Source organism: Bufo bufo, chromosome 2 (assembly GCF_905171765.1).
Source record: "Bufo bufo chromosome 2, aBufBuf1.1, whole genome shotgun sequence".
NCBI classification, from domain to species: Eukaryota; Metazoa; Chordata; class Amphibia; order Anura; family Bufonidae; genus Bufo; species Bufo bufo.
Window position 1 is genome coordinate 393906208 of NC_053390.1, and position 26108 is coordinate 393932315.

Here is a 26108-nt window from a genome sequence, read left to right on the forward strand (position 1 = left end):
TATGTCTTTTTCTAGTTTTTCAGCAGTTTTCTCCCCCCTCTAAACTTTCTCTCTGAATTCTGTGATAAATCTATCTTGAGAGAACAAAACAAACTGTCTGCTCACTGATTAAATCATCCCATAGAAGTCTATAGAGAGGGGACGGGGAAGAGCAGTGAACAGAAGAGTGAGACATAAGTTTATATCAGTTTTATAACTCTCTCCAAGTGCTTTACTCACATCTATACTGCTCAGTGTTTCTCTATAATGTCCTATACAGTTCTGAGTGAATGAGAGAGAGTAAGGGAGCAGACTCCATGTGTAGTCTATGAGTAGACATGACAGCAGCTAGTCTCCACCAACAAGCACAGAGACAACTGAGAATAGCCTGCATAGGAGAAAACAGCTAAATAATGCCAGATAAAAATTGTATAATTGTGGGATATAGTGCTATCACTCATGTACACACATATTGCAGCGTATTCTAAAGAGTCACCTACCACGATAAGAATATTTTAAGGAAAATCTTTCAGAAAGAAAACATTTCTTTAACAGACCACACAGTAGAAGCATTGGTACCAAAAAACTAGCAATTTAAGCAATACTTACCTCAAAGGCAAAGGGGTTGACAGAGGCTGAGAGAGAACCAGAGCATCATGTGCAGATAGCTGTGCAATGGAAGAAAGGGAAAAAAAAATGAGATGACAAGCTATAAAAGAAAGAAATCTCAGTCATTCACCCTCAGCCAGTATCTGAGCACAGTGCACCAATTATGACATTTCAGTTATTGTAAATATGTTGCTGTGCAAATTAGAGCTGGAAGGCACTCTGCAAAAAAATAAATATCGTAGAGGACATTCACTCATCAATGGACAACTGAGAACAGATAATGAAGCGTATGAAAATATAATTCCGGAGAAGGCCTTCTCTACTTAACATGGATTTACCAGAAGAAGCAACATGGCAGTGTTCCTTAACCCCTTCAGGAAACAGCCTTATTTCACCTTAAGGACCAGGCCATTTTTTGCAAATCTGACCAGTGTCACTTTATGTGGTGATAACTTTAAAACGCTTTTACTTAGCCAGGCCATTCTGAGATTGTTTTTTCGTCACATATTGTACTTCATGACACTGGTAAAATTGAGTAAAAAAAAATAATTTTTATTTATAAAAAAAAATACCAAATTAACCAAGATTTTGGAAAAATTAGCAAATTTCTAACTTTCAATTTCTCTACTTCTACAATACATAGTAATAACTCCAAAAATAATTATTAATTTACATACCCCATATGTCTACTTCATGTTTGGATCATTTTGGGAATGATATTTTATTTTTTGGGGATGTTACAAGGCTTAGAAGTTTAGAAGCAAATCTTGAAATTTTTCAGAAATTTTCAAAAACCCAATTTTTAGGGACCACTACAGCTCTGAAGTCACTTTGCGAGGCTTACATAATAGAAACCACCCAAAAATGACCCCATTCTATAAACTACACCCCTCAAGGTATTCAAAACTGATTTTACAAATGTTGTTAACCCTTTAGGTGTACCACAAGAATTAATGGAAAATAAAGATACAATTTCAAAATTTCACTTTTTTGGCAGATTTTCCATTTTAATAATTTTTTCCCAGTAACAAAGCAAGGGTTAACAGCCAAACAAAATTCAATATTTATGGCCCTGATTCTGTAGTTTACAGAAACACCCCATATGTGGTCGTAAACAGCTGTACGGGCACACGGCAGAGCGCAGAAGGAAAGGAATGCCATACGGTTTTTGGAAGGTAGGTTTTAGTGGACTGGTTTTTTTGACACCATGTCCCATTTGAAGCCCCCCTGATGGACCCCTAGAGTAGAAACTCCAAAAAAGTGACCCCATTTTAGAAACTACGGGATAGGGTGGCAGTATTGTTGGTACTAGTTTAGGGTACATATGATTTTTGGTTGCTCTATATTACCCTTTTTGTGAGGCAAGGTAACAAGAAATAGCTGTTTTGGCACAGTTTTTATTTTTTGCTATTTACAACATTCATCTGACAGGTTAGATCATGTGATATTTTTATAGACCAGGTTGTCACGGATGCGGCGATACCTAATATGTATACTTATTTTTTATTTTTTTATGTAAGTTTTACACAATGATTTCATTTTTGAAGAAAAAAATAATCATGTTTTAGTGTTTCCATAGTCTGAGAGCCATAATTTTTTCAGTTTTTCGGCGATTACCTTGGGTAGGGTATGATTTTTGCGGGATGAGATGACGGTTTTATTGGCACTATTTTGGGGTGCATGTGACTTTTTGATTGATTGCTATTACACTTTTTGTGATGTAAGGTGACAAAAAATGGTTTATTTAGCACAGTTTTTTTTTTTTTACGGTGTTCATCTGAGGGGTTAGGTCATGTGATATGTTTATAGAGCCGGTCGATACGGACTATTTTTGTTTATTTTTACTTGAAACTTTTAATGTTTTGGGGGGAAAACAATTTTTTTTAACTTTTTTTTTTACTTTATTTTTTGTCCCACTTTGGACTTGAACTTTTGGGGGTCTAATCCTTTACAATGCATTCCAATACTTCTGTATTGGAATGCATTGGCTGTATGAGTAATACAGTGAGTATTACTCATACAGCTTCCAGTCTGTGAGATCCAGGGGGCTGGATCTCACAGGCTCGTCACCGGAAGGCAGCGCGATGCCTTCCTTAGGCATCGCGCTGCCTTCCATGCCATCGGATCCCCCCTACAGCCGCATGGGGACCCGATGGCACCGCCGCCAGCAGCCGCAAACCGCAGGTAAAGCCGCTAACCGCAGGTCTGAATTGCAGCCGCATTTAGCCAAGGTCCCCCCGCACATTTAGCCAAGGTGCCTCCGCCAGGCGGCAGTGATCGGAAATACACAGGACGTACCAGTACACCCTGTGTCCTTAAGTACCAGGACATCAGGGCGTACCGGTACGCCCTGTGTCCTGAATAGATTAAAGGGAACCTGTCACCGGGATTTTGTCTATAGAGCTGAGGACATGGGTTGCTAGATGGCCGCTAGCACATCCACAATACCCAGTCCCCATAGCTCTGTGTGCTTTTATTGTGTAAAAAAAACGATTTCATACATATGCAAATTAACCTGAGAGGAGTCCTGTCCCTGAGATGAGTCACTGCAGTACAGTGTTAGATCATAGCATTAGGGGCACTTTGAGGTAATTTATTGGAGTGAGTGGTACTTGAAATACGGACATACGGATGCATTTTTTTGCGGACCCATTGACTTGAATGGAGCCAAGGAACGTGATTTGCGGGCAATAATAGGACATGTTCTATCTTTGAACGGAAATACGGAAACGGAATTCATACGGAGTACCTTCCGCTGTTTTTGAGGACCCACTGAAGTGAATGGTGTCACATACGGACCGCAAACGGAACCCGCAAAAACGGAACGGAAAAGGTCTTAGCATGTTGACATTTAAGATGCAGTATCTGCCTCAAAATTCTACTTGTTTCATAAATTTTTTTTTTTAAATTGTTTTGAGCCTAAAGCGCCTTTCTAGGCGTTTTGCTCAGTTTCGTCAGATGGGCACCAAAACGCTGCAAGCAGCGCTTTGGTGTCCGCCTCCAAAGCGGAATGGAGATGGAACAGAGCCAAACTGATGCATTCTGAGCGGATCCTTATCCATTCAGAATGCATTAAGGGCAAAACTGATCCGTTTTGGACCGCTTGTGAGATCCCTGAACGGATCTCACAAACAGAAACCAAAACGCCAGTGTGAAAGTAGCCTTATACTGTGGACAATCTAGAGTCGACATGTCTATGCAGCCTTCATAATGAGGAGGGACATTCAGTAGATAGCCCAGACAATACACAACGTGTAGATGTGTTGTATGGTTAGTGTGATCACCAAATTGTTATGCTAAAAGCGCTGCAGAATATGTTGGCGCTATATAAATACTATTACATATTATATATTTTAGTAGTCATATGCAGCTTATATAAAAAATGGCCCGTTACCTGAACAAGGATCCTTGGCCTCTGAGGTGATGGGAAGGGAATATTGTGCATGAAGTGGGATATGTGTCTAATGAAACAGAAATACATTAAAACACACTATAAACATGTAGTGCCACAAGGTTATCAGCATGCAAACAATAGCGTAGGTTCTTCTAACACAGCACCTCTTTTATAAAAGCTAGGACAGACAGAAAGTAGAAGAGTTGTCTAATGCAAAAAGATCCAGCTGCCATTTTTGAAATGTAATGTAGATTAGGGCTTCATGCTATGTCTTCCACATAATATTACAAGTAAAGAGTCCAGAGGCATAGCCTTTAAAATATTAAAATACTATTTATTTAGAGCTAGAACCATTTAGTAAGAACCATGTGACTGCATACCAAACAAGAGAAAAAACGCAGACCAACAAGAAATGCCCAACGTAAAGAGTAGGGATGAGCTAGGACTTTGGATGAAACATCTGAAGTCGATTCACATAAAACTTCGTTCCAATACTGTACAGAGCAGGAGCTCCGTACAGTATTAGAATGTATTGGCTCCAATGAGCCAAAGTTATTGCTTTGTGAAATCTCGCGAGACTTCGCGTAATAACTTCATACATTAATTTCTACTGTAAAAAAACCTTGCTACCGAACTCTGGTTTGGTTCCAAGGTACCACTTGGAACCGAACCAGAGTTTGGGAAATCGTATTTACAGTACAAATTAATTTATGAATTTATTAGTCTCGCGAGATTTCACAAAGTAATAACTTTGGCTCATCGGAGCCCATGCATTCTAATACTGTACTGAGCTTCATCCAAAGTCTATTCGCTCATCCCTAGTAAAGAGACAAAAAGAACAAAACGAGACACATACTTTTCAATGGGAAGGGGGTGTGGGCCGGATACTGAGAGCTTGTAGATGAACATTAAGAATTTGCGGAACGTCTCAAAAAAAGGCCAGTGGGAGAGCAGGCAGATACATTTGTTGGTGTTGATAATGTTAGAGGTCATCACTTTTTTCTCAACTGCTGTAATGAGCCCTAGCTGGATCATCTGCTTCTCGGTCAGCATTTCTCGGGGGTAGGGCTCATAAAATTGAATAGCAGCGCCATATACCTAGTGTAAGAGAGCAAGTCATTCAGGAACAAAAACAAAAAATTACATAGACAAGATAGTAACAGTGATCAAAACATTTTTGCATTGACAAAATTGCAGAAAAGCTGTATTAGCAGTCTTTACTAATTTATATTATTTTTTTGTGTGTGTTATTTCTAATAAAGCAAGTGTTTGCTTCCTTCGACATAGCCATTAACAGATAAGCTTATAGCCGCAATCAACTGTAAAACAGCGCCAATTTGCATAATGGCACAATTGTCAGCTGCATTATAGCCACAGCTTGTTCGCAATCTGTGATCCCAACCTTAAAGGGTTTCTACCATCAGAATTTCTGTTATGTAGCTGACTGACATTAGCGATGCGCTAATGTCAGCACTACATAACAGTGTGTTTTTTACATTTGTCCCTGCAGCCGTTCTGCTAAAATACACACTTTTACAATATGCTAATGAGCCTCTAGGTGCTATGTGGGCGTAGATTCAGCACCTAGAGGCTCCGTCTACTCACCCTTTATCCCGCCCAGGTCCTCTGTTCTGCCCGCCCCGCTCCTCTTGATTGATGTCCAAGTTCCATGCATCGTTGAGGAAATCCCGAATACAGAAGTGAACGGCGCAGGCGCAGTGAGTGAAGGCTGCGCTCCTGGTGCCGGCTTCCTCACTGCGCCTGCGCCGCCGTCACAGTGAGGAAGCCGGCACCAGGAGCGCAGCCTTCACTCACTGCGCCTGCGCTGAATACAGAAGTGAACGGCGCAGGCACGGGATTTCCTCAACGATGCATGGAACTTGGACATCAATCAAGAGGAGCGGGGCGGGCAGAACAGAGGACCTGGGCGGGATAAAGGGTGAGTAGACGGAGCCTCTAGGTGCTGAATCTACGCCCACATAGCACCTAGAGGCTCATTAGCATATTGTAAAAGTGTGTATTTTAGCAGAACGGCTGCAGGGACTAATGTTAGAAACACACTGTTATGTAGTGCTGACATTAGCACATCGCTAATGTCAGTCAGCTACATAACAGAAATTCTGATGGTAGAAACCCTTTAAAGACAACCTGTCACCACGACATGCAGTGCAATCTGCAGGCAGCACGTTATAGAGCAGGAGGAGCTGAGCAGATGGAAAAGATTCAGCAAAACCTGCAATTTATACATTTAAACCTTTGCTCATTCTGAACTCAAAGGAGCTGTCTGGGAATACATAAGTTTTAACTGATGTCACAGCTGCCTTCCCTATGGAAAGAATCATATTTACCTGCTCCCTGCCACTCCGGTCCTGCTTGCTGGCTCCCACGTGTACATCTTCTGGCTTTAGCGGTGACAGGTCTCTTGTAGATTGGTGTGAATCAATTCATTTATATTTTTTAACCTACTGAGTCAGCTGCCAACAATTCTTTACCCGCTGAAAAACCAACTTTAAAGGGGTTGTCTCATCGGAGACAATGGGGGCATATCGCTAGGATATGCCCCCATTGTCTGATAGGTGCAAGTTCCACTGGGACCCGCACCTATCTCCTAAACGGAGCCCCGAAAGTGGTGAAGGGCACAATGTGCATGCGTCCTCCATTCATTTCTATGGGACCTCTGGCTTGGCTATTTCCGTCAGGCCCATAGAAGTGAATGGGAGTGGTGGCCGGTCATGTGCGGTCCCACTTCCATTCACTTCTATGGGGAGAGCGCTTGGTGGAGGCCAAACCGGAGTTCTCCAGCCACCACTTTGGCCCACTCCGTTTTTTATATAGGTGGGACCTGAACCTATAAGACAATGGGGGAATATCCTAGCAATATGACCCCATTGTCTCAGATGAGTCCACCACTTTAAGTAATATTTAGCTATAGACAGCCCATTGATGATCTCCAGCTCTCTATGCATTTACAAATGGTAAAATGAATTTGTATGTAAAAGTTACGCAAAATCTTTGTCTTTACAAAAGCTAGTTAAAATATCAAAAGTGCAGAATTTCTATACTTTTGCTACAAATATTTCACAAGTTATACAGTCTACAACCTCAAGCAAAACGAAAATATACCCAAGACAATACCTTGTCAGCATTAGAACCGGTTAAGACAAAAGTGGAGAACACAGGAAGGGGGTACTTTATTTTGGGAGCCCAGCATTCAATTGTGGCTCCCATAGGAAGGCAGAAAAGAGGGACAGATTCGGGTAGAGCAAACGATTCATAATTTTCTTCTGGATATCTGAAGATCATATCTGCCAGAAATAACAAAATAAAAAAACAACAGTTATTTTGGCATATCTATGAAGTCTGTCATACAGGTAAATGCTAGTTGGGATATCCAGTGCATGCCAGTGACTATCACTGGACTGGACCTGGAGTCATCCACTACCACTTTTCTGTCCAAAAAACCTGAAGCTACCATATTGGTGCAACACCTCATTTTATCAAGGCAAATCACAAATACTACTACTCGTACCAACACAAAAGGCGATCACAACAAAGAAAAATGAAGCGGAGGAACTAAACCTGCTGGTTTGTTCTTCTTAGGGCATCTGTTAAGTGACCTAAATTAAAAGGGTTCCTGTTTTTTAGATTCCCTTTAACCCTTCAACGACAAGGACTGTTTGTCACTTAAAGGGGTTATCCCATGATTAATGTAAAAAACAAAACAAAAAAACACATCGACATTGTACAAAACAATCCTTTTCTAACCATGCTTGAACCAGGCCTGAACCTCACATGGACACTAGATTTAGTTTATGCTGGCAGCTCAGGGGGAGTGTCCTCTCTGCTGCAGCGATCACAGCTGTCTCCCTGTAACACAACGTCTAACAGTAGATACCATTAGGCTCCATTCACACGTCCGCAAAATGGGTCCGCATCCTTTCCGCAATTTCGCGGAATGGGTGCGGACCCATTCATTCTCTACGAGGACGGAATAGATGCGGACAGCACACAGTGTGCTGTCTGCAGCCGCAATTGCGGAGCGCGGCCCCGATTTTGGGTCCGCAGCTCCGCAAAAAGATAGAGCATGTCCTATTCTTGTCCGCAGCTTGCGGACAAGAATAGGCATTTCTATGGGGTTGACGGAATGGTGTGTTGCAGACCCGCAATTTGCGGGTCCGCAACACACCACGGACGTGTGAATGTAGCCTAATTATCTGTGTTCTTTTTTTTCCAGCTATTTACTGTGCGGTAATAAATAATTAAACTTTATTTTATGTTCATTATGAATACAGAAATTGTAACTACCAGTATGTATAGTCATTTTTATAATTATAATTTACTTCCAGGGCATGCAAATATCTCCTGAACATGTGATGGACACCCTGGTACACGCTCCTTACACAACTACTCTAATGAGACGTGCACTTGAGTGTTCACTACATACCGGAGGTTAACAATGACGGTTCCTGCTGAATAACAGCAGAGAGCTTGAAAACCATAAGGATTTAATATACCAAATAAGTAAGAAAACATATCACTTATGATTATACAGTGTACACTTATCAAGTTTTAATCGCTGAAACTGGAAAACCTATTTATATAATACTTTCCTCTGCTGCCTTCCACTTTTACTCTTTGACAACATGCTAAAAAAAAAAAATCTTTCTAATATACAGGCAAATGTGGAATATTCAAAATACCTTCCATTTCTGACATGGTCTTATGGAGATGGGCACTGGAGAATACTTACCAGCTTTATACGCTATGGCATTTGATACTGGGACAGACTTCTTGTAACACAGGAATACACTAGATCCCCACTGAAATAGGAAAATGCATTTAAAAATGTAAATATTAAATTTGCCCCAAATGTTTATATGCTTAATTTTACATTTTATTTTATGCAAGGACTACAAGTTGCTGAATGCATATCAGCAAAACACACTTTGAAACATGAGGGGTTGTTGAAAGATGTGAGCTTAGTGGCCCGCAGCACTGTAACAATGTAGTTCTGTGCAAGACTACAGTAAAGCTGTGTTCACAACTACAAGTGGCATTGCCAGTGGCCTCCACCACAGGTTCCTTGTGTTTGACAGGAAGAACAGTACAGCACGCAGAACTACTCCTCCTGTCAAAATAATGAACATCATTACAGAACCCCAAGAGCCCCCATTATATGTCAATGAGGTCTGTCTGTTGGTGCCATCGGTTGCTGTTTGGTGTCCTTCATGTGATGGATGCGGCACTGCGCCAGAAACCATCACACAGATATGAAAAGAGGTTGTCTCACTTCAGCAACCGGCATTTATCATGAAGAGAAAGTTAATACAGGGCACTTACTAATGTATTGTGATTGTCCACATTGCTGCCTGAATTCATTTTCCATCATAATATACACGGCTCTTATCCAGGGGCTGGATTGCATGGTGGTCTGTAACCATGGAAACAAGGAGTGTATAATGCGATAGAAAGATGAATCCAGCCAGCAAAGAAGGCAATATGTACAATCACAATACATTAGTAAGTGTCTTGTATAAATTTCTCTACATACCATTTGATGAAGTGAGACAACCCGTTTAAACATACTGTAAAATCAAGATTAGTAGAGAATAGTGTTGAATGTTGACTTTTTTGTAAGTTACAGTCAGGTCCATTAATATTGGGACATCGACACAATTCTAACATTTTTGGCTCTATACACCAGCACAATGGATTTGAAATGAAACGAACAAGATGTGCTTTAATTGCAGACTGTCAGCTTTAATTTGAGGGTATACATCGAAATCAGGTGAACGGTGTAGGAATTACAACAGTTTGCATATGTGCCTCCCATGTCGTTTCAGTAGCAGGAGGGCACGGCTCCCGCTTCCGGATTGCTCGGATGCCATGGTCACATTTGACCACGGCATTTGAGGGGTGTAATGTATGGTATCAGTCTTATGGTTAATCGCATACATGTGCTGTGGGTCTCTGATATTTGAAACAGCAGAAACCCAGCGGCTATAGCGCCCGCAGAACACGCAAGTCGCAAAGGGGTTAATATGGCATGAACATTTCCATGATAACATTTCATCACAGATAAAAAATAGGCAAAAAAATAAATAAAAAATATGTAGTAAAACATGAAGTACAATACCAAAGACAAGTTTAGGCAAAATAGTCCCATTCACCTTTTTACAAAACTCAAGACCTGCCACACCCATGTTACATTTTTTTACTTATTTTGTGGACATTTTGGCCACAACATTTGGACTGGGAGTCATGTCAGCTACAGGAACTGCTAAATAACGTAATCACTGTACATATTCAATTGTCAGACAAGTCAGTTTGCCTCATTTCTATCATGCTAGAGCTGTGATCATTTTAGAAAGTAGAACTATCTAGGAGCACCAACTAATCAGTTGTTTTGGGGCACAAAAGTCTTTAGAAAAGAGGCAAAGTACTAAAGCATGTAACAATGATCTGTCCACACACGTGTGAAATTACCAGGCACCTCCTGGAGTGGTGACTGTAAAGCACTTAAAGGGGTTGTCCAGGTTTTTTTCCCCCTGAGGATATCAATCAATATGTGATCGATGGGAGTCTTGACACCTGCATCCCTGCCAATCAGCTGTTTGAAGAGGAGGTGGCCACTATGCAAGCGCTGCTACCTCTTCATTACAATACACATCATCTACCCTGTAGCGGTAATGTAGTGTAATTGCTCCATTCAAGTGAATAGAGCGAGTAATTGTCATTACACTGAACTTCCGAGACAACGTGAAGTGTACTGAAGAGAAAGCAGTGCATGCATGGAGCGCGGCCTTCTCTTGAAACAGCTGATTGCCAAGGGTGCCGGGAATCAGACCACCACCGATCAGACATTGATGACCTATCATGAGGATAGGTCATCAATATAAAACCCCTGCGCAACCACTTTCCCGCCTTAGTTTTGCTATATTCAGAATGTAGCATAGACATTGATGTGATTACATTTAATGACAGCCGGTATAGCATGCCCAGTTCTATTTGCTTTCTTACCATTCCACCGTTGAGGTTCTTGTCAACCTTACAGAAGGTATGAGGGGGAGTTTCTCCCTTGTTAGTGATGATCACACAGATGTCTGTAACTGCTAAAGAGTTCTGAGTGCGATCTGGCGGTGCCCGGCGATAAGTGATGAATATTCGGGACGAGCTGGCTGAGCTATTATTGACGTTAGCACAGCGTCCGTATGGAGTTGCCTGAATGGTTTCACAGCCAGACATAAGGCGTTCTTTTCCCTCATTCAGCACTCTAGAAAGAATAAGGATAGTTATACAAAGCAAATCTATAGAATACAAATAATCTGGGACACAAATCGAGCCTGTAGAGGGGACGGAAGGCATCATGTTGTTTATGCACACAGTTTGCCATAAACCAACAACAGCAGCAAATAAATGTTCATTGAATCTTGATGAATTCACTTTAGACCCAGTTGTCTTCCAAGATATAGGGGGTCGTTTATCAAACTGGTGTAAAGGTGCCCATAGCAACCAATCAGATTCCACCTATCTTTTTTTTTTTTTTTTACAGCTCCTTAGGAAAATGAGGAATCCGATTGGTTGCTTTGGGCAACAAAACCAGTTCTACTTTACACCAGTTTGATAAATGACCCCCATAGTTTCTCTACTGATCTATGTCTGAGACAAAATCATTTTCACAAATCCTGCAGGACCCAGGTGGTGTAGCTGAAGTCACTGGGATACCTCCGAGCACCTACAGACCATGGAATTGATGCTTCAACCATTCTCCACTTTTTCCCTAACATTTCCACATACTTGTCATCTCCCGTCCCTCCCAACACCGCAATTACTTATCCGAGCCGTCTACGCTGTACAAGTACATGCTCATTCTCTGCTGTGGAATAAAGATGACCTGCCACAACTCTGTGTGAGCATTATTGCCCGTCCTGAATGCTGCTCCTATGACCGGACTCACGGCATTATAATGCTGTTGGTTCCTACCTGACCGCCGCTGTAAAAAAGGGTACTTACATAAAGCTATCAGTACAGTTCATTACAGCAAGGTCAGGCAGGAACTCACAGCATTATAAAGTATTATAATGTCAGTGTTTAGGCCAAGAAATAACGCTTACACACAGAGAGCATGTTTCCCAGCATGAACTCGCTCATCTGAAACTAGCCTAGCTGCAGGCTGTTTTTGAGGACAAGTGCATCTGGTTTATCCATATGCATAAGGAAACCTCAGATCATTCCAGGACCTACCTGCAACATACAAGTTAGTGGTTTACTGAAAGTACATGTTTTATTACATTAGCCAATTCACTAGTGATTTTTTGTTTTCTATGTAATACTTTGTAACTTACAGTATTTGATAAAATGTATTAGTGGTCCTTGAAAGTTTTTTGTTTCAAGATATAAACTTATCAGACAGCCCCAGGATAGGGTAAAAGCATCCGACTGGTGGTGGTCCTGTTCTAGACATGCAGTGAGTGTGGGAACCGCGTGTCTCAGACATTAAAGGGGTTCTCCAGGAATTAAGAAAATGAAAATACTTAACCCCTTAAGGACTCAGCCCTATTTCACCTTAAGGACTTGGCCATTTTTTGCAAATCTGACCAGTGTTATTTTAAGTGCTGATAACTTTAAAACGCTTTGACTTATCCGGGCCATTCTCAGATTGTTATTTCGTCACATATTGTACTTCATGACACTGGTAAAATGAAGTAAAAAAAAAAAATAATAAAAATAAATAAATACCAAATTTACCAAATATTTGTAAATAATTGCAAATTTCCAAGTTTCAATTTCTCTACTTCTATAATACATAGTAATACCTCCAAAAATAGTTATTACTTTACATTCCCCATATGTCTACTTCATGTTTGGATCATTTTGGGAATGATATTTTATTTTTGGGGATGTTACAAGGCTTAGAAGTTTAGAAGCAAATCTTGACATTTTTCAGAAATTTTCAAAAACCCAATTTTTAGGGACCAGTTCAGGTCTGAAGTCACTTTGTGAGGCTTACATAATATAAACCACCCAAAAATGACCCCATTCTATAAACTACACCCCTCAAGGTATTCAAAACTGATTTTACAAACGTAGTTAACCCTTTAGGTGTTCCACAAGAATTAATGGAAAATAGAGATACAATTTCAAAATTTCACTTTTTTGGCAGATTTTCCATTTTAATATTTTTATTCCAGTTACAAAGCAAGGGTTAACAGCCAAACCAAACTCAATATTTATAGCCCTGATTCTGTCATTTACAGAAACACCCCATGTGGTCGTAAACTGCTGTACGGGTACACGGCAGGGCGCAGAAGGAAAGGAATCCCATACGGTTTTTGGAAGGCAGATTTTGCTGGACTAGTTTTTTGGACACCATGTCCCATTTGAAGCCCCCCTGATGCACCCCTAGAGTAGAAACTCCAAAAAAGTGACCCCATTTTAGAAACTACGGGATAGGGTGGCAGTTTTGTTGGTACTAGTTTAGGGTACATATGATTTTTGGTTGCTCTATATTACACTTTTTGTGAGGCAAGATAAGAAATAGCTGTTTTGGCACCGTTTTTATTTTTTGTTATTTACAACATTCATCTGACAGGTTAGATCATGTGATATTTTTATAGACCAGGTTGTCACGGATGCGGCGATACCTAATATGTATACTTTTTTTTTATTTCTGTAAGTTTTACACAATGATTTCATTTTTGAAGCAAAAAAAAATCATGTTTTAGTGTTTCCATAGTCTGAGAGCCATAATTTTTTCAGTTTTAGGGCGATTACCTTGGGTAGGGTATGACTTTTGCGGGATGAGATGACGGATTTATTGGCACTATTTTGTGGTGCGTGTGACTTTTTGATCGCTTGCTATTACACTTTTTGTGATGTAAGGTGACAAAAAATGGTTTATTTAGCACAGTTTTTATTTTAAATTTTTTACGGTGTTCATCTGAGGGGTTAGGTCATGTGATATTTTTATAGAGCCGGTCGATACGGACGCGGCGATACCTAATATGTATGTATTTTTTTTTTATGTAAGTTTTACACAATATCATTTTTGAAACAAAAAAAAAAATAATCATGTTTTAGTGTCTCCATATTCTGAGCCATATTTTTTATTTTTTTTGGGCGATTGTCTCAGGTAGGGGCTCATTTTTTGCGGGATGAGGTGACGGTTAGATCGGTACCATTTTGGTGGGCAAACGACTTTTTGATCGCTTGCTGTTGTACTTTATGTGATGTAAGGTGACAAAAAAAATGGTTTATTTAGCACAGTTTTTATCTTTTACGGTGTTCATCTGAGGGGTTAGGTCATGTGATATGTTTATAGAGCAGATCGATACGGATGCGGCGATACCTAATATGTATACTTTTTTTTCCCCCTATTTTTTACCAAATTTTTTGTAACTTTATTTAGGGAAAATGACGTTTTTGTTTATTTTTACTTGAAATTTAATTTTTTGGGGGGGGGGGAAACTTTATTTTTTCCACTATTTTTTGTCCTACTTTGGGACTTGAACTTTTGGGGGTCTAATCCTTTACAATGCATTCCAATACTTCTGTATTGGAATGTATTGGCTGTATGAGTAATACTGTGTGTATTACTCATACAGCTTCCGGCCTGTGAGATCCAGGGGGCTGGATCTCACAGGCTCGTCAACGGAAGGCAGCGCGATGCCTTCCTTAGACATCGCGCTGCCTTCCATGCCATCAGGTCCCCCCCACAGCCCCATGGGGACCCGATGGCACCACCGCCGCCGCAACTTAGAAAAGCCGCAGGTCTGAATTGACCTGCGGTTTGCGGCGATCGCCGACACGGGGGGGGTCACGGGACCCCCCCGCGCATTTAGCCGAGGTGTCTGCACAATGATTTGACACCGGTACTTCATGGGTCATTAAGGACTCGTGAACCATGCCGTACCGATACATCATGGGTCCCTAAGGGGTTAAATATTACGTTATTATAAATATATTCCCAAATACCTTTCATTAGTTATAATGGCTTGTTTTGTCTAGGGTGCAATCATTAGGAGAAATAAAATGGCCGCCATCCTATTAGTACACACAAAACCTGTCCTAATCACACAGGAGGACACATTACTTCAGAACAGTGAGCTATAGAGCTGCCTCATCCTCCTCTCATACTTGCCAGAGATTATAATCCTGAATACAGTTGATAAGATCTTTTAGATGAATCTCTGTAGGAATGGAGATCATGAGGAGACATGAAGTACAGAGAGGATGGACAGGACAGACTGTGGTAATGTGGGGCTGTGCTAATGGAGACTACATGCAATGCTGCTGCTCAGTCACATCCCCACCTCCTCTCTGTACTTTGTCTCCTCATGAACATTCTTACAGAGATTCAGCTGAAGGCCTTATCTGTATTCAGGATTATAATCCCTGACAAGTATAGCAGAAAGGAGGATGAGGCAGCTCTTTAGGTCAGTGTTCTGAAGTAACTTGTCCTGCTGTGTGATTAGTTCAACGAAAAAATCCCAGCAAGCGTTCTTGTTTTCAGCAGGTTATGCTCTTTATTTAAACTACAAAATTTACAGGACGCGTTTCGGCCCGTCCAGCCTTTCTCAACTGCTGTTAAGAAAGGCTGGGGGAAGGGGGGGGGGGGGGGGGGGGGGGGGGGGGCGAAACGCGTCCTGCAAATGTCCACAGACAAAACGAGCCATTATAACTAATGAAAAGTATTTTGGAATATATTTAAAATAAAGTAATATTTAAAGCATTTTCATTTTCCTAATTCCCAGAGAACCCCTTTAATAGCATATCCTGTGGATATGCCATAAATGTTATACCATTTCACAACATTAATATTGTCTCTGGATTATTTGTACCAACATAGTATAACATCAAGTGTCACATATTTCTCCACTTTGGTGAATGAGACATTTGGAAAGCTTACTCCTGATCTATGGTGTGTATTGATCCTGGCGTAAAGATTCCTGTTTGCAAATATCCAACATAATATACTCTACGGTCACATAAAAGACTAGTATTATTGCTTTTCAGTTACTTCACTACATAATCCCACCCAAAAAGCTCTCTTATCGCAATTCTACAGCTCACAGAGTCATTTTCCTCATCCTCCCATGTCACACGGCTGGGATCCAGAGTAATTGGGTGTGCACCTGCTGTGTGCAGACCCTTTAACCCCTGTTTCCTGGAAACCAAGCATTGGACAGGGATTGCTTTGCTGTAAGTCATCCTCCTCATTTGTGGGTTATTTTTGCAGTGTATAACCCTGGAGACCATTGTGCTGCAGATTAGCCATTGACTTGGCTTTGCAGGAACAGGTTAGATGGAATTATTTGCAGTTCTCAAGATTTCTGCTCACATTCATTTAATAGGAACCCTTAGGGTAATATCACTCGAGCTTATTCAGTGCAGGAAATATGCTCTGTGTGACAGCAGTGGTTCCCGGACTGAACACTGCTTCTGTGACACAAACTCACTGCATTATAATGAATTATAATGCTGTGTGTTCCTGCCAAACTGCAGCTGTACCGAATTGTACTGACGGCATTATGCAAGTACAGTTTAGTACACCTGAGGTCTGCAGGAACAGACAGTATTAAAAATCATTATAATGCAGTGAGTTTGTGTCACAAGAGCAGTGTTCAGTATTCAGTCTGGGAAATACTGCTGTCACACAGCATATTTCCTGCACTGATTAGGTTTGTGTGAAATTGCGCTTATGATATATTCTGACACAGTGGTTACCAATCAGCTGTTTTGCCATAGCTTGGCGTGTTGTGGACAAAGCTGTTTTCAGCAGTGCTGCTTTCATTCACTTCAGTTGGGGTTCTGGAGCCACAGTGGAACAGCTGATTGTCAGGAGTGCAGGGTGTCTTACAGCATTTGCATGTAGGGGAAGTATGGAGCGAAGTCTGCTCCATACATGGCAGATTCTGGCGGTGTAACACTGCTGACGACCTGTTGCAATAACTGGGATCGGAGATGACTTCAATCCCAGAGGTGTGCACCATTTTGCTTGTGCTTCTTGTCACTCAAAATTTCCATCCGGTCAGTTAGTTAGATTCCCTCTGCTCTTCGTGCTCTGCTCCATCAGCCAAGTGGCTCTTCCCCTGTCCCAGTCGCCCCTACTGCCCAGCCTATGGTAGAGCCGGAGTGGGGGCACTCCCTGTCAAAGATGGTACAGGTCGTCTCCCATACCAACAAAGCCATTATGGAAATACTGGGGCATTTGTCCGCAAGGCCGTCCTCTGATCAATCTGACTCGGGATCCTGGGGCTCATTCCAATCATGGCCGTCTGGCTAAATGTGCCAGACCATCCTCCCCCAAAAGGGTGTCTGCGTCTCCTGTTTCCTCTGCCTCACCGCCAGCTCCCAGAGAGCCTCACTTCGACGTATCCTCCTTAAAAGAGGCATGTTCTGAGGAGAGGTTTTTAAATGAGGATCAGTCTTCAAAGCGGTCTTCCATGGTGGACAATCTCATTACAGCGGTTATAGAGACCTTACAGGTTGAGGACCCCACACCCTCATCGGCCGGCTCAGGTTTATCCCGAGGTCCCGTTGCTCGCCCAAATGTTTCCCCAACCACCAGGATTTTGATTTCTCTTTCCAAGGAGTGGAATTTTCCTGATAGACATTTTGCCTTGCCAAAATGCTTAGACGTTCTTTATCCATTTCCTGAGGATTGGGCTAAGAAGTGGTTGTCCTCACCTATAGTTGACCCACCAGTATCCCGCTTGGCAAAACATACCACTTTGCCGATGGGGCTTCTTTCTCCGATATCAGGGATAAAAAATTGAAATCTTTAGCTAAATCTTCCTTTTAAGCAGTGGGCACAGCACTGCGATCGGTTTTTGCCTATACATGGGTGGCCAAAGCTATGGGCGAGTGGGCAAATAATCTACGTCAGGGTCTCTCCTCGGGGGAACTCTCAGATATTTCCCTGCAGCTCTCCCATGCCAGTGCGAATATTTGTGAAGCCTCTCTGGACGCGGCCAGGCTTAAGGCCCCCTTGTCAGCCCTTTTGGTGGCTATTCGCCGTACCCTATGGCTCTCCAACTGGGTGGCAGATAATGCTTCAAAGCGGACCCCGATGGCCCTCCCCTTTACCGGCAGCAAACTTTTTGGAAAACGCCTGGACGAGATTATTTCTGATGCTACAGGTGGTAAAAGCACTCATTTACCACGTCAAAAAAGCTTAAACCTCTTTTTCGCCCTTTTCAGAGTTTTTCCAGCCCAAAGTGGCCAACCGACAAGTCTGCACCGGATCAGAAGCGCAAGCCTTCCTTCAAACTTTGCCCTTCTTGGCGTCCCCTTCAACAGGGCTCCAAGTCCTATAACCCCAAGACCTCCTCTGCATGACATGCAGCTTCCAGCGCCCTCCGATCGAGTGGGCAGCCGGCTTCATCTGTTTCACCATGTTTGGCTGGCTCCCGTCTCGGATACCTGGGTGAGAGAGGTCATCGCAGAGGGTTGCAAGCTGGAATTCAGGTCCTCCCCTCGTCCTGATTTTTTCGCTCATCTCCTGCGACCTCTCCCTCTGCCTGCAAATTCCTTTTTTCCAGGCTATTCACACACTTCTGCAGCAGGGAGTGATCGTCCCGGTTCCTGCGCAAGACTGTTTTCCCAGGTTCTACTCCAATCTCTTTGTGGTCCCCTAAAAGGAGGGGACGTTCCGTCCCGTTCTGGACCTCAAGGCACTCAACCGCTTCCTTCGGCTCTGCCACTTCCGGATGGAGTCCCTGAGATCTGCCATTGCATCCATGGAACCGGGGAAGTACCTGTCCTCGATAGACATCAAGGACGCTTATCTTCATGTTCCCATCTACGTCAGTCACCAAAAACTTCTACGGTTCGCAGTGGGTCCCTTTCACTACCAGTTTGTGGCTCTCCCGCTCTGCCTGGCCACAGCTCCCAGAGTCTGTACGTAGGTTCTGGCGGCAGTCATGGCCCTGCTCCATGCCAGGGGTATAGTGGTGATCCCTTACTTAGACGATATCCTGATAAAGGGTCCATCATTCTGGTCATAGTCCTAGACACCCTGGAACGCTTCGGATGGATACTGAACCTGCAGAAGTCATGTCTTTATCCATCTTAGCGGCTAACCTTTCTGAGCATGTTCGACACCTTTCAGGCCAAGGTACTCTTGCCCCCGGGGAAGCTATCCACTCTCAGTCTTCAGATATTCCCCTTATTGCGGCCCCGTCTTCTTCACATTTGTTACTGCATGCAGGCTCTAGGTCACATGGTCTCTGCCTTTGAAGCAGTTCCCTATGCTCAGTTCCATACCAGGACTTTTCAGTGAGCCATTCTAACCAATCAGGACCGTTCCCGAGCCTCCCTGGATCGGACCATACGTCTCTCTGCCCCGACCTGCCAAGCCTTCAGATGGTGGTTAGTTTCCCCGATGCGGACGTCAAAGCCGCTCTTTCCATCCTCTCCGTTGGATGGTGCCGACAACGGACGCAAGCCTCCAGGGTTGGGGGGGGGACGACGACTGTTGGGAAATCTATCCATCAAGGCGTGTGGTCACGCGAGGAGCGCTCCCTCCTAATCAACATTCTGGAATTGAGAGAGATTCGTCTCTCTCTGCTGCATTGGACCGACCATCTTCAGTGATGTCCGGTTCGAGTTCAGTCCGACAACTCCACGGCTGTGGCGTACCTCAATCACCAGGGCGGCACCCGGAGCCCGGCAGTCATGGTGAAAACAGCTCTGATTCTAGCCATCTGTGATCGGCCAGACGTGGATCTCATGGAACTACAAGGTCGAGAACTTTGTCGCGCGGTCCAGGGTTCCGATGGCCCTGGCGTGCGACGCCCTAATGATTCAGTGGAATCACTTCACATTTGATTACGTGTTCCCTCCTCTTCCTCTCATTTCCGCGCCTCCTCTGGAAGATCAGGTCCGAAGGTCTGCCCGTCATTCTCGTAGACCCCGATTGGTCACGCATCTCTAGTCACCCTCCTTGCCGATGAACCCTGGCGTCTTCCTCTTCGGGAGGACCTCTCGTCGCAGGGACCGATATACCACCCGAATTTAGGATCTCCACATTTAACAGCATGTCTGTTAAAGCCGCAGTAATAAGGTCTCTGGGTTTCTCAGATGCTGTTGTCCAGACCATGATTCGTGCCAGAAAGCCTTCGTCTTCCCGAATATAGCACCGGACCTGGAAGTCCTACCTTAGTTGGTGAAGTGTCACCAGCTGTCTCCCATTCGTTTCTCGTTGCCGCAACTCTAGTCTTTCCTGCAGTCGGGCATGGACTTGGTGCTGGCTCTCCGCTCCCTCAAAGGGCAAGTTTTGGGTTTTTCCATTCTTTTTCAGCGGAACTTGGCTTCGCTTTCTGCGGTTCTGACCTTTGAGCAGGGGATTGTGCACGCTGCGCCCCATTTCTGTCCTCCATTGAATCCTTGGGATCTTAATCTAGTGCTCAGCAATCTCCAGTCTTCGCCGTTTGAGCCTTTGCAGCAATATGTGGAGCAGAGGACAAGGAAACGGACAATACAATTTCAGCTGTAGTCAGCTGCACACTGAGGGGAAAGAGATAATAGCAGTATAACAAAAAATATACTGTAGTTCACCTCCTGATATCAGTGTGGCTTCTCTGCTCCCCACTATGCTTTGTGCTCCTATGTCCCTTCTCTGTGGTGGCTTGGCAGAGACTTGTTTTCAAATTAAGAAATGCATTTTTACCGATATACGGGATATTAACCACCTCCGGACCGCTGTACGCACAGACGCGTCCTGGAGGTGGTTGATTCATTCCTCCTGGACGCGCCGGCGTGTCCTCTCGCGAGACGCGATATTTCGGTCACAGCCGGCCCGCGCATGCGCATCGCGGGCCGGCAAAAGTTAGAGGAGTATTTCATCAGCAACCTGCCAGCCAATGATCGTCGCTGGCAGGTTGCTGATTTTTAAAAAATCGAATCACAAGCCAGATGACAGATCATATTAGTAAATATGATCTGTTATATGGCTTCTCTGCTTCTCTGCTGGTCCTTTTCGTCGGTTGGATCCAGCAGAGAAGCAGACATCACTGTGAGTACACACCAAACACTGCCCTTAGCCCCTGATCACCATCCATCACCCCCATCATCCAAATTAACCCCTTGATCGCCCCCTGTCAATCACTTAGTGAAAGACAAAAAGTGATCAGTGTAAACTGACACTTTTTTTTTTCACTAGTATTGGCTGTTAGGTTTTAGGGATAGTTTAGGCCCCTTGGTTAGGTAGTTAGCGTCAGTTAGCGCCCACCCCACCGCACCGCAGTCACTTTTATTCGCTGTTTAGCGTATCGCTAATCAGCATTTGTACTTTTATAGTATCTGTAAGTGATCAAAACTGATCACGGTCAGATCTATAATAGTATTAGTGTCACTTTAGTTCGCCCTCCACCCAAAACGCAGTGTTTGCCCGATCAGGCCTGATCGGTCGCCCACACGTGCGTTCACCCACGCCCGCCCCACCGCAGTGACAAAAAAATTTTTTTTTTTGATCACTGCACATTCACTTTACACGCTCTGCGGCGATAAAAAAATCAGTTTTGATATTTTTTATCAACCGCAGCGGCCTCCGGTACTTCGCTAGCCTCCCCTTTGTAAGACAGGCTTGCTTTTTTTCTTGGGTAGTCTCAGGGAATACCCCTAAATTTAGTAGTCCAAATGTCAAACAGGGGGTATTCTTCTGAAGAGGCCTACAGGATTCTGACCCAGTCGGATGAGGAGTGGGAACCCTCATCTGATGAATCTAGCGGGTCAGAATATGAACCTGTAGAAAGCAGTGGCTCTCTGACCCAAAGTTGGACGAGGAGGTTGAGGTCCCTGGCAGCACCAGGCGTACCCGGCCCCGTGTCGCTAGACCACAGGTTATGCAGGATCCGCTTCAAGAGCAGCAGAGTGGGGCTGTCGCTGCCGGATCACGTGGTGAGGCATACACCAGCAGCGCAGCCCTTCCTGGACCTAGTACCAGCACTGCCGTACAACATGGTGAAGTAGCGAGCACCAGAAGGGCAGTTGAAGCTGGTACGGTGGCACGTGCACTAGTTACCCCGTCGCAGCCACCGCACAGACAGGCCCGTAGAGCCCCTAGAATCCCTGAGGTGCTGGCAAACCCTGATTGGCAGTCACCAACTTCAGCCGCACCAGTAGTTCCCCCTTTCACCGCCCAGTCTGGAGTTCGGGTTGAGACGGCTCAGATCAGTACGGCCCTGGGATTTTTTGAGCTGTTCTTGACTGCGGAGCTCTTGGACTTAGTCGTGGCAGAGACCAACCAATATGCCACACAATTTATAACCGCAAACCCGGGAAGCTTTTATGCCCAGCCTTTCCGGTGGAAACCAGTCCAAGTTTCCGAACTTAAAATTTTTCTGGGCCTTCTCCTCAACATGGGCCTGACAAAAAAGCATGAATTGCGGTCATATTGGTCAACGCACCCAATTCATCACATGCCCATGTTCTCTGCTGCTATGTCCAGGACACGATTTGAGGCCATCCTGCGTTTCCTGCACTTTAGCGACAACACCACCTCCCGTCCCAGAGGCCACCCAGCTTTTGACCGGCTCCACAAAATTCGGCCCCTCATAGACCATTTCAACCAGAAATTTGCAGATTTGTATACCCCTGAGCAAAACATCTGCGTAGACGAGTCCCTAATACATTTTACCGGGCGCCTTGGCTTCAAACAGTACATCCCAAGCAAGCGTGCCCGGTATGGGGTCAAATTGTATAAGCTCTGTGAAAGGGCCACAGGCTATACCCACAAATTTCGGATCTATGAGGGAAAAGATCAGACCCTGGAGCCGGTCGGTTGCCCTGACTACCTGGGGAGCAGTGGGAAGACAGTCTGGGACTTGGTGTCACCCTTATTCGGCAAGGGGTACCATCTTTATGTGGACAATTTTTACACAAGTGTGGCCCTCTTTAGGCATTTGTTTCTAGAACGGATTTGCGCCTGTGGCACCGCGCGAACTAGTCGCGTGGGCTTCCCCCAACGGCTTGTAACCACCCGTCTTGCAAGGGGGGAGAGGGCTGCCTTGTGTAACGAAGAACTGCTCGCGGTGAAATGGAGAGACAAGCGTGACGTTTACATGCTCTCCTCCATTCACGCAGACACGACAATACAAATTCAAATGGCAACCCGTGTCATTGAAAAGCCCCTCTCAGTCCACGACTATAATGCGCTCATGGGAGGGGTGGACTTCAATGACCAGATGTTGGCTCCCTATTTAGTTTCCCGCAGAACCAGACGCTGGTATAAGAAGGTGTCTGTATATTTAATTCAATTGGCGCTCTACAATAGTTTTGTTCTCTACAGTAAGGCTGGGAGAACACGATCCTTCCTCAAATTCCAGGAAGAGATCATCGAGAACCTCCTTTACCCAGGAGGTTCCGTGGCCCCATCCACCAGTGTAGTTAGCCGTCTACACGAGCGACATTTCCCCAGTGTCGTTGCTGGTACCTCAACCCAACCGCCACCCCGAAAAAAATGTCGTGTCTGTAGCAGGAGTGGAATAAGGCGTGACACCCGCTATTTCTGTCCTGACTGTCCGGACCACCCTGCCCTATGCTTAGGAGAGTGTTTCCGGAAGTACCACACACAGGTACACCTAGCATAGGGATCACATCTCACCAGGACAGGCACACAGGGCTATTAGGGCCCTTTCTCTCACAGCTGCTGCAAACCTCTCCTTTCACCTGGGATAAAGTGCATAACGTACTTCGCCACATCTTTGGGCGATTTGCGCTTTGCACATTGTCCCATGGGGAAGGAGAGGTTTGTTCTATAAAGGTAAAAAAAACAAAACAAAAAAAAAATTACCGGTAAGTAAAAAAGTTAAAAAAGTTTAAAAAAGTTAATATGTTCTGTTCTAAAGTTAATAAAGTTATTGCTTTGCGGCCTGGTTTTTTCTTTTTTGTTTTGTTTTTTTTACCTTCCAGGTGGACCATCCGATCGACCAGCTGCAGCACTGATGTGCATTCGGACAGAAGCATTGCGCTGCTGTCAGATTACACGCAAGTCGGTGTATGCGGCGCTGCAAGACGAGATTTCTCCTCTGCAGTAAAAGATATGTTTGCCAAGGCATATGAGCTGAGGAGGTGGCGGTGTTCATATACTTTGGCAAACACTTTGTATATATAAAAAAAAAAATCCCGGCAATGATTTATTCATCCACATCGATTGATGTGAATGGAGAAATCTGGTTTGCCAGGGCATACGAGCTGAAGTGGGTATGGATGTTGGGCGGAGCTCCTATGTCCTGGCAGACGCCTTTCCCCTCCTTTTTTCTTTTTTTGGCAGAGATTTTTTCATCCACATTGATCGATGCGAATGAAGAAATCTGTGCCGTTCATTTTTTTCTTTCAGCCCAGAGGCTGAACGGAAAAAAAAAATCTCATTACCCGTATGCTCAATATAAGGAGAATAGCAGAAACTCCTAATGCTGGGCATACATGTAATGATTGCGGAGACCCTCAAATGCCAGGGCAGTACAAACACCCCACAAATAACACTATTTTGGAAAGAAGACACCCCAAGGTATTCGCTGAGGGGCATATTGAGTCCATGAAAGATTGAAATTTTTGTCCCAAGTTAGCGGAAAGGGAGACTTTGTGAGAACAAAATCAAAAAAATCAATTTCCGCTAACTTGTGCCAAATTTTTTTTTTTTCAATGAACTCGCCATGCCCCTCATTGAATACCTTGGGGTGTCTTCTTTCCAAAATGGGGTCACATGTGGGGTATTTATACTGCCCTGGCATTTTAGGGGCCCCAAAGCGTGAGAAGAAGTCTGGTACCCAAATGTCTAAAAATGCCCTGCTAAAAGGAATTTGGGCCCCTTTGCCCACCTAGGCTGCAAAAAAGTGTCACACATCTGGTATCTCCGTACTCAGGAGAAGTCGAGGAATGTGTTTTGGGGTGTCTTTTTACATATACCCATGCTGGGCGAGATAAATATCTTGGTCAAATGCAAACTTTGTATAAAAAAAAATGGGAAAAGTTGTCTTTGCCAAGATATTTCTCTCACCCAGCATGGGTATATGTAAAATGACACCCCAAAACACATTCCCCACCTTCTCCTGAGTACGGAGATACCAGATGTGTGACACTTTTTTGCAGCCTAGGTGGGCAAAGGGGCCCACATTCCAAAGAGCACCTTTCGGATTTCACAGGTCATTTACCTACTTACCACACATTAGGGCCCCTGTAAAATGCCAGGGCAGTATAACTACCCCACAAGTGACCCCATTTTGGAAAGAAGACACCCCAAGGTATTCCGTGAGGGGCATGGCAAGTTCCTAGAATTTTTAATTTTTAGTCACAAGTTAGTGGAAAATGATGATTTTTTTTTTTTTTTTTTTTTTTTCATACAAAGTCTCATATTCCACTAACTTGTGACAAAAAATAAAAACTTCCATGAACTCACTATGCCCATCAGCGAATACCTTGGGGTCTCTTCTTTCCAAAATGGGGTCACTTGTGGGGTAGTTATACTGCCCTGGCATTCTAGGGGCCCAAATGTGTGGTAAGGAGTTTGAAATCAAATTCAGTAAAAAATGACCTGTGAAATCCGAAAGGTGCTCTTTGGAATATGGGCCCCTTTGCTTACCTAGGCTGCAAAAAAGTGTCACACATCTGGTATCTCCGTACTCAGGAGAAGGTGGGGAATGTGTTTTGGGGTGTCATTTTATATATACCCATGCTGGGTGAGAGAAATATCTTGGCAAAAGACAACTTTTCCCATTTTTTTATACAAAGTTGGCATTTGACCAAGATATTTATCTCACCCAGCATGGGTATATGTAAAAAGACACCCCAAAACACATTCCTCAACTTCTCCTGAGTACGGAGATACCAGATGTGTGACACTTTTTTGCAGCCTAGGTGGGCAAAGGGGCCCACATTCCAAAGAGCACCTTTCGGATTTCACAGGTCATTTTTTTACTGAATTTGATTTCAAACTCCTTACCACACATTTGGGCCCCTAGAATGCCAGGGCAGTATAACTACCCCACAAGTGACCCCATTTTGGAAAGAAGACACCCCAAGGTATTCCGTGAGGGGCATGGCGAGTTCCTAGAATTTTTTATTTTTTGTCACAAGTTAGTGGAAAATGATGATTTTTTTTTTTGATTTTTTTTTCATACAAAGT

The 26108-nt window shown here is 43.8% G+C and overlaps 1 protein-coding gene across 4 annotated transcripts in view; it reads right to left on the reverse strand.

Moving 5' to 3' along the window:
* The window catches only part of DENND4C (DENN domain containing 4C), a 134908-nt gene that overhangs the window by 64710 nt on the left and 44090 nt on the right, over positions 1 to 26108 (reverse strand). For all 4 annotated transcript variants that reach the window (XM_040417231.1, XM_040417230.1, XM_040417228.1 and 1 more), the window contains 6 exons: positions 11003 to 11255; positions 8733 to 8802; positions 7118 to 7287; positions 4839 to 5080; positions 3983 to 4049; positions 589 to 647 (listed from right to left, as the gene is read on the reverse strand). In XM_040417231.1, coding sequence (XP_040273165.1) covers positions 589 to 647; positions 3983 to 4049; positions 4839 to 5080; positions 7118 to 7287; positions 8733 to 8802; positions 11003 to 11255 — 861 coding nt within the window. The remainder of the gene's footprint in view (positions 1 to 588; positions 648 to 3982; positions 4050 to 4838; positions 5081 to 7117; positions 7288 to 8732; positions 8803 to 11002; positions 11256 to 26108) is intronic.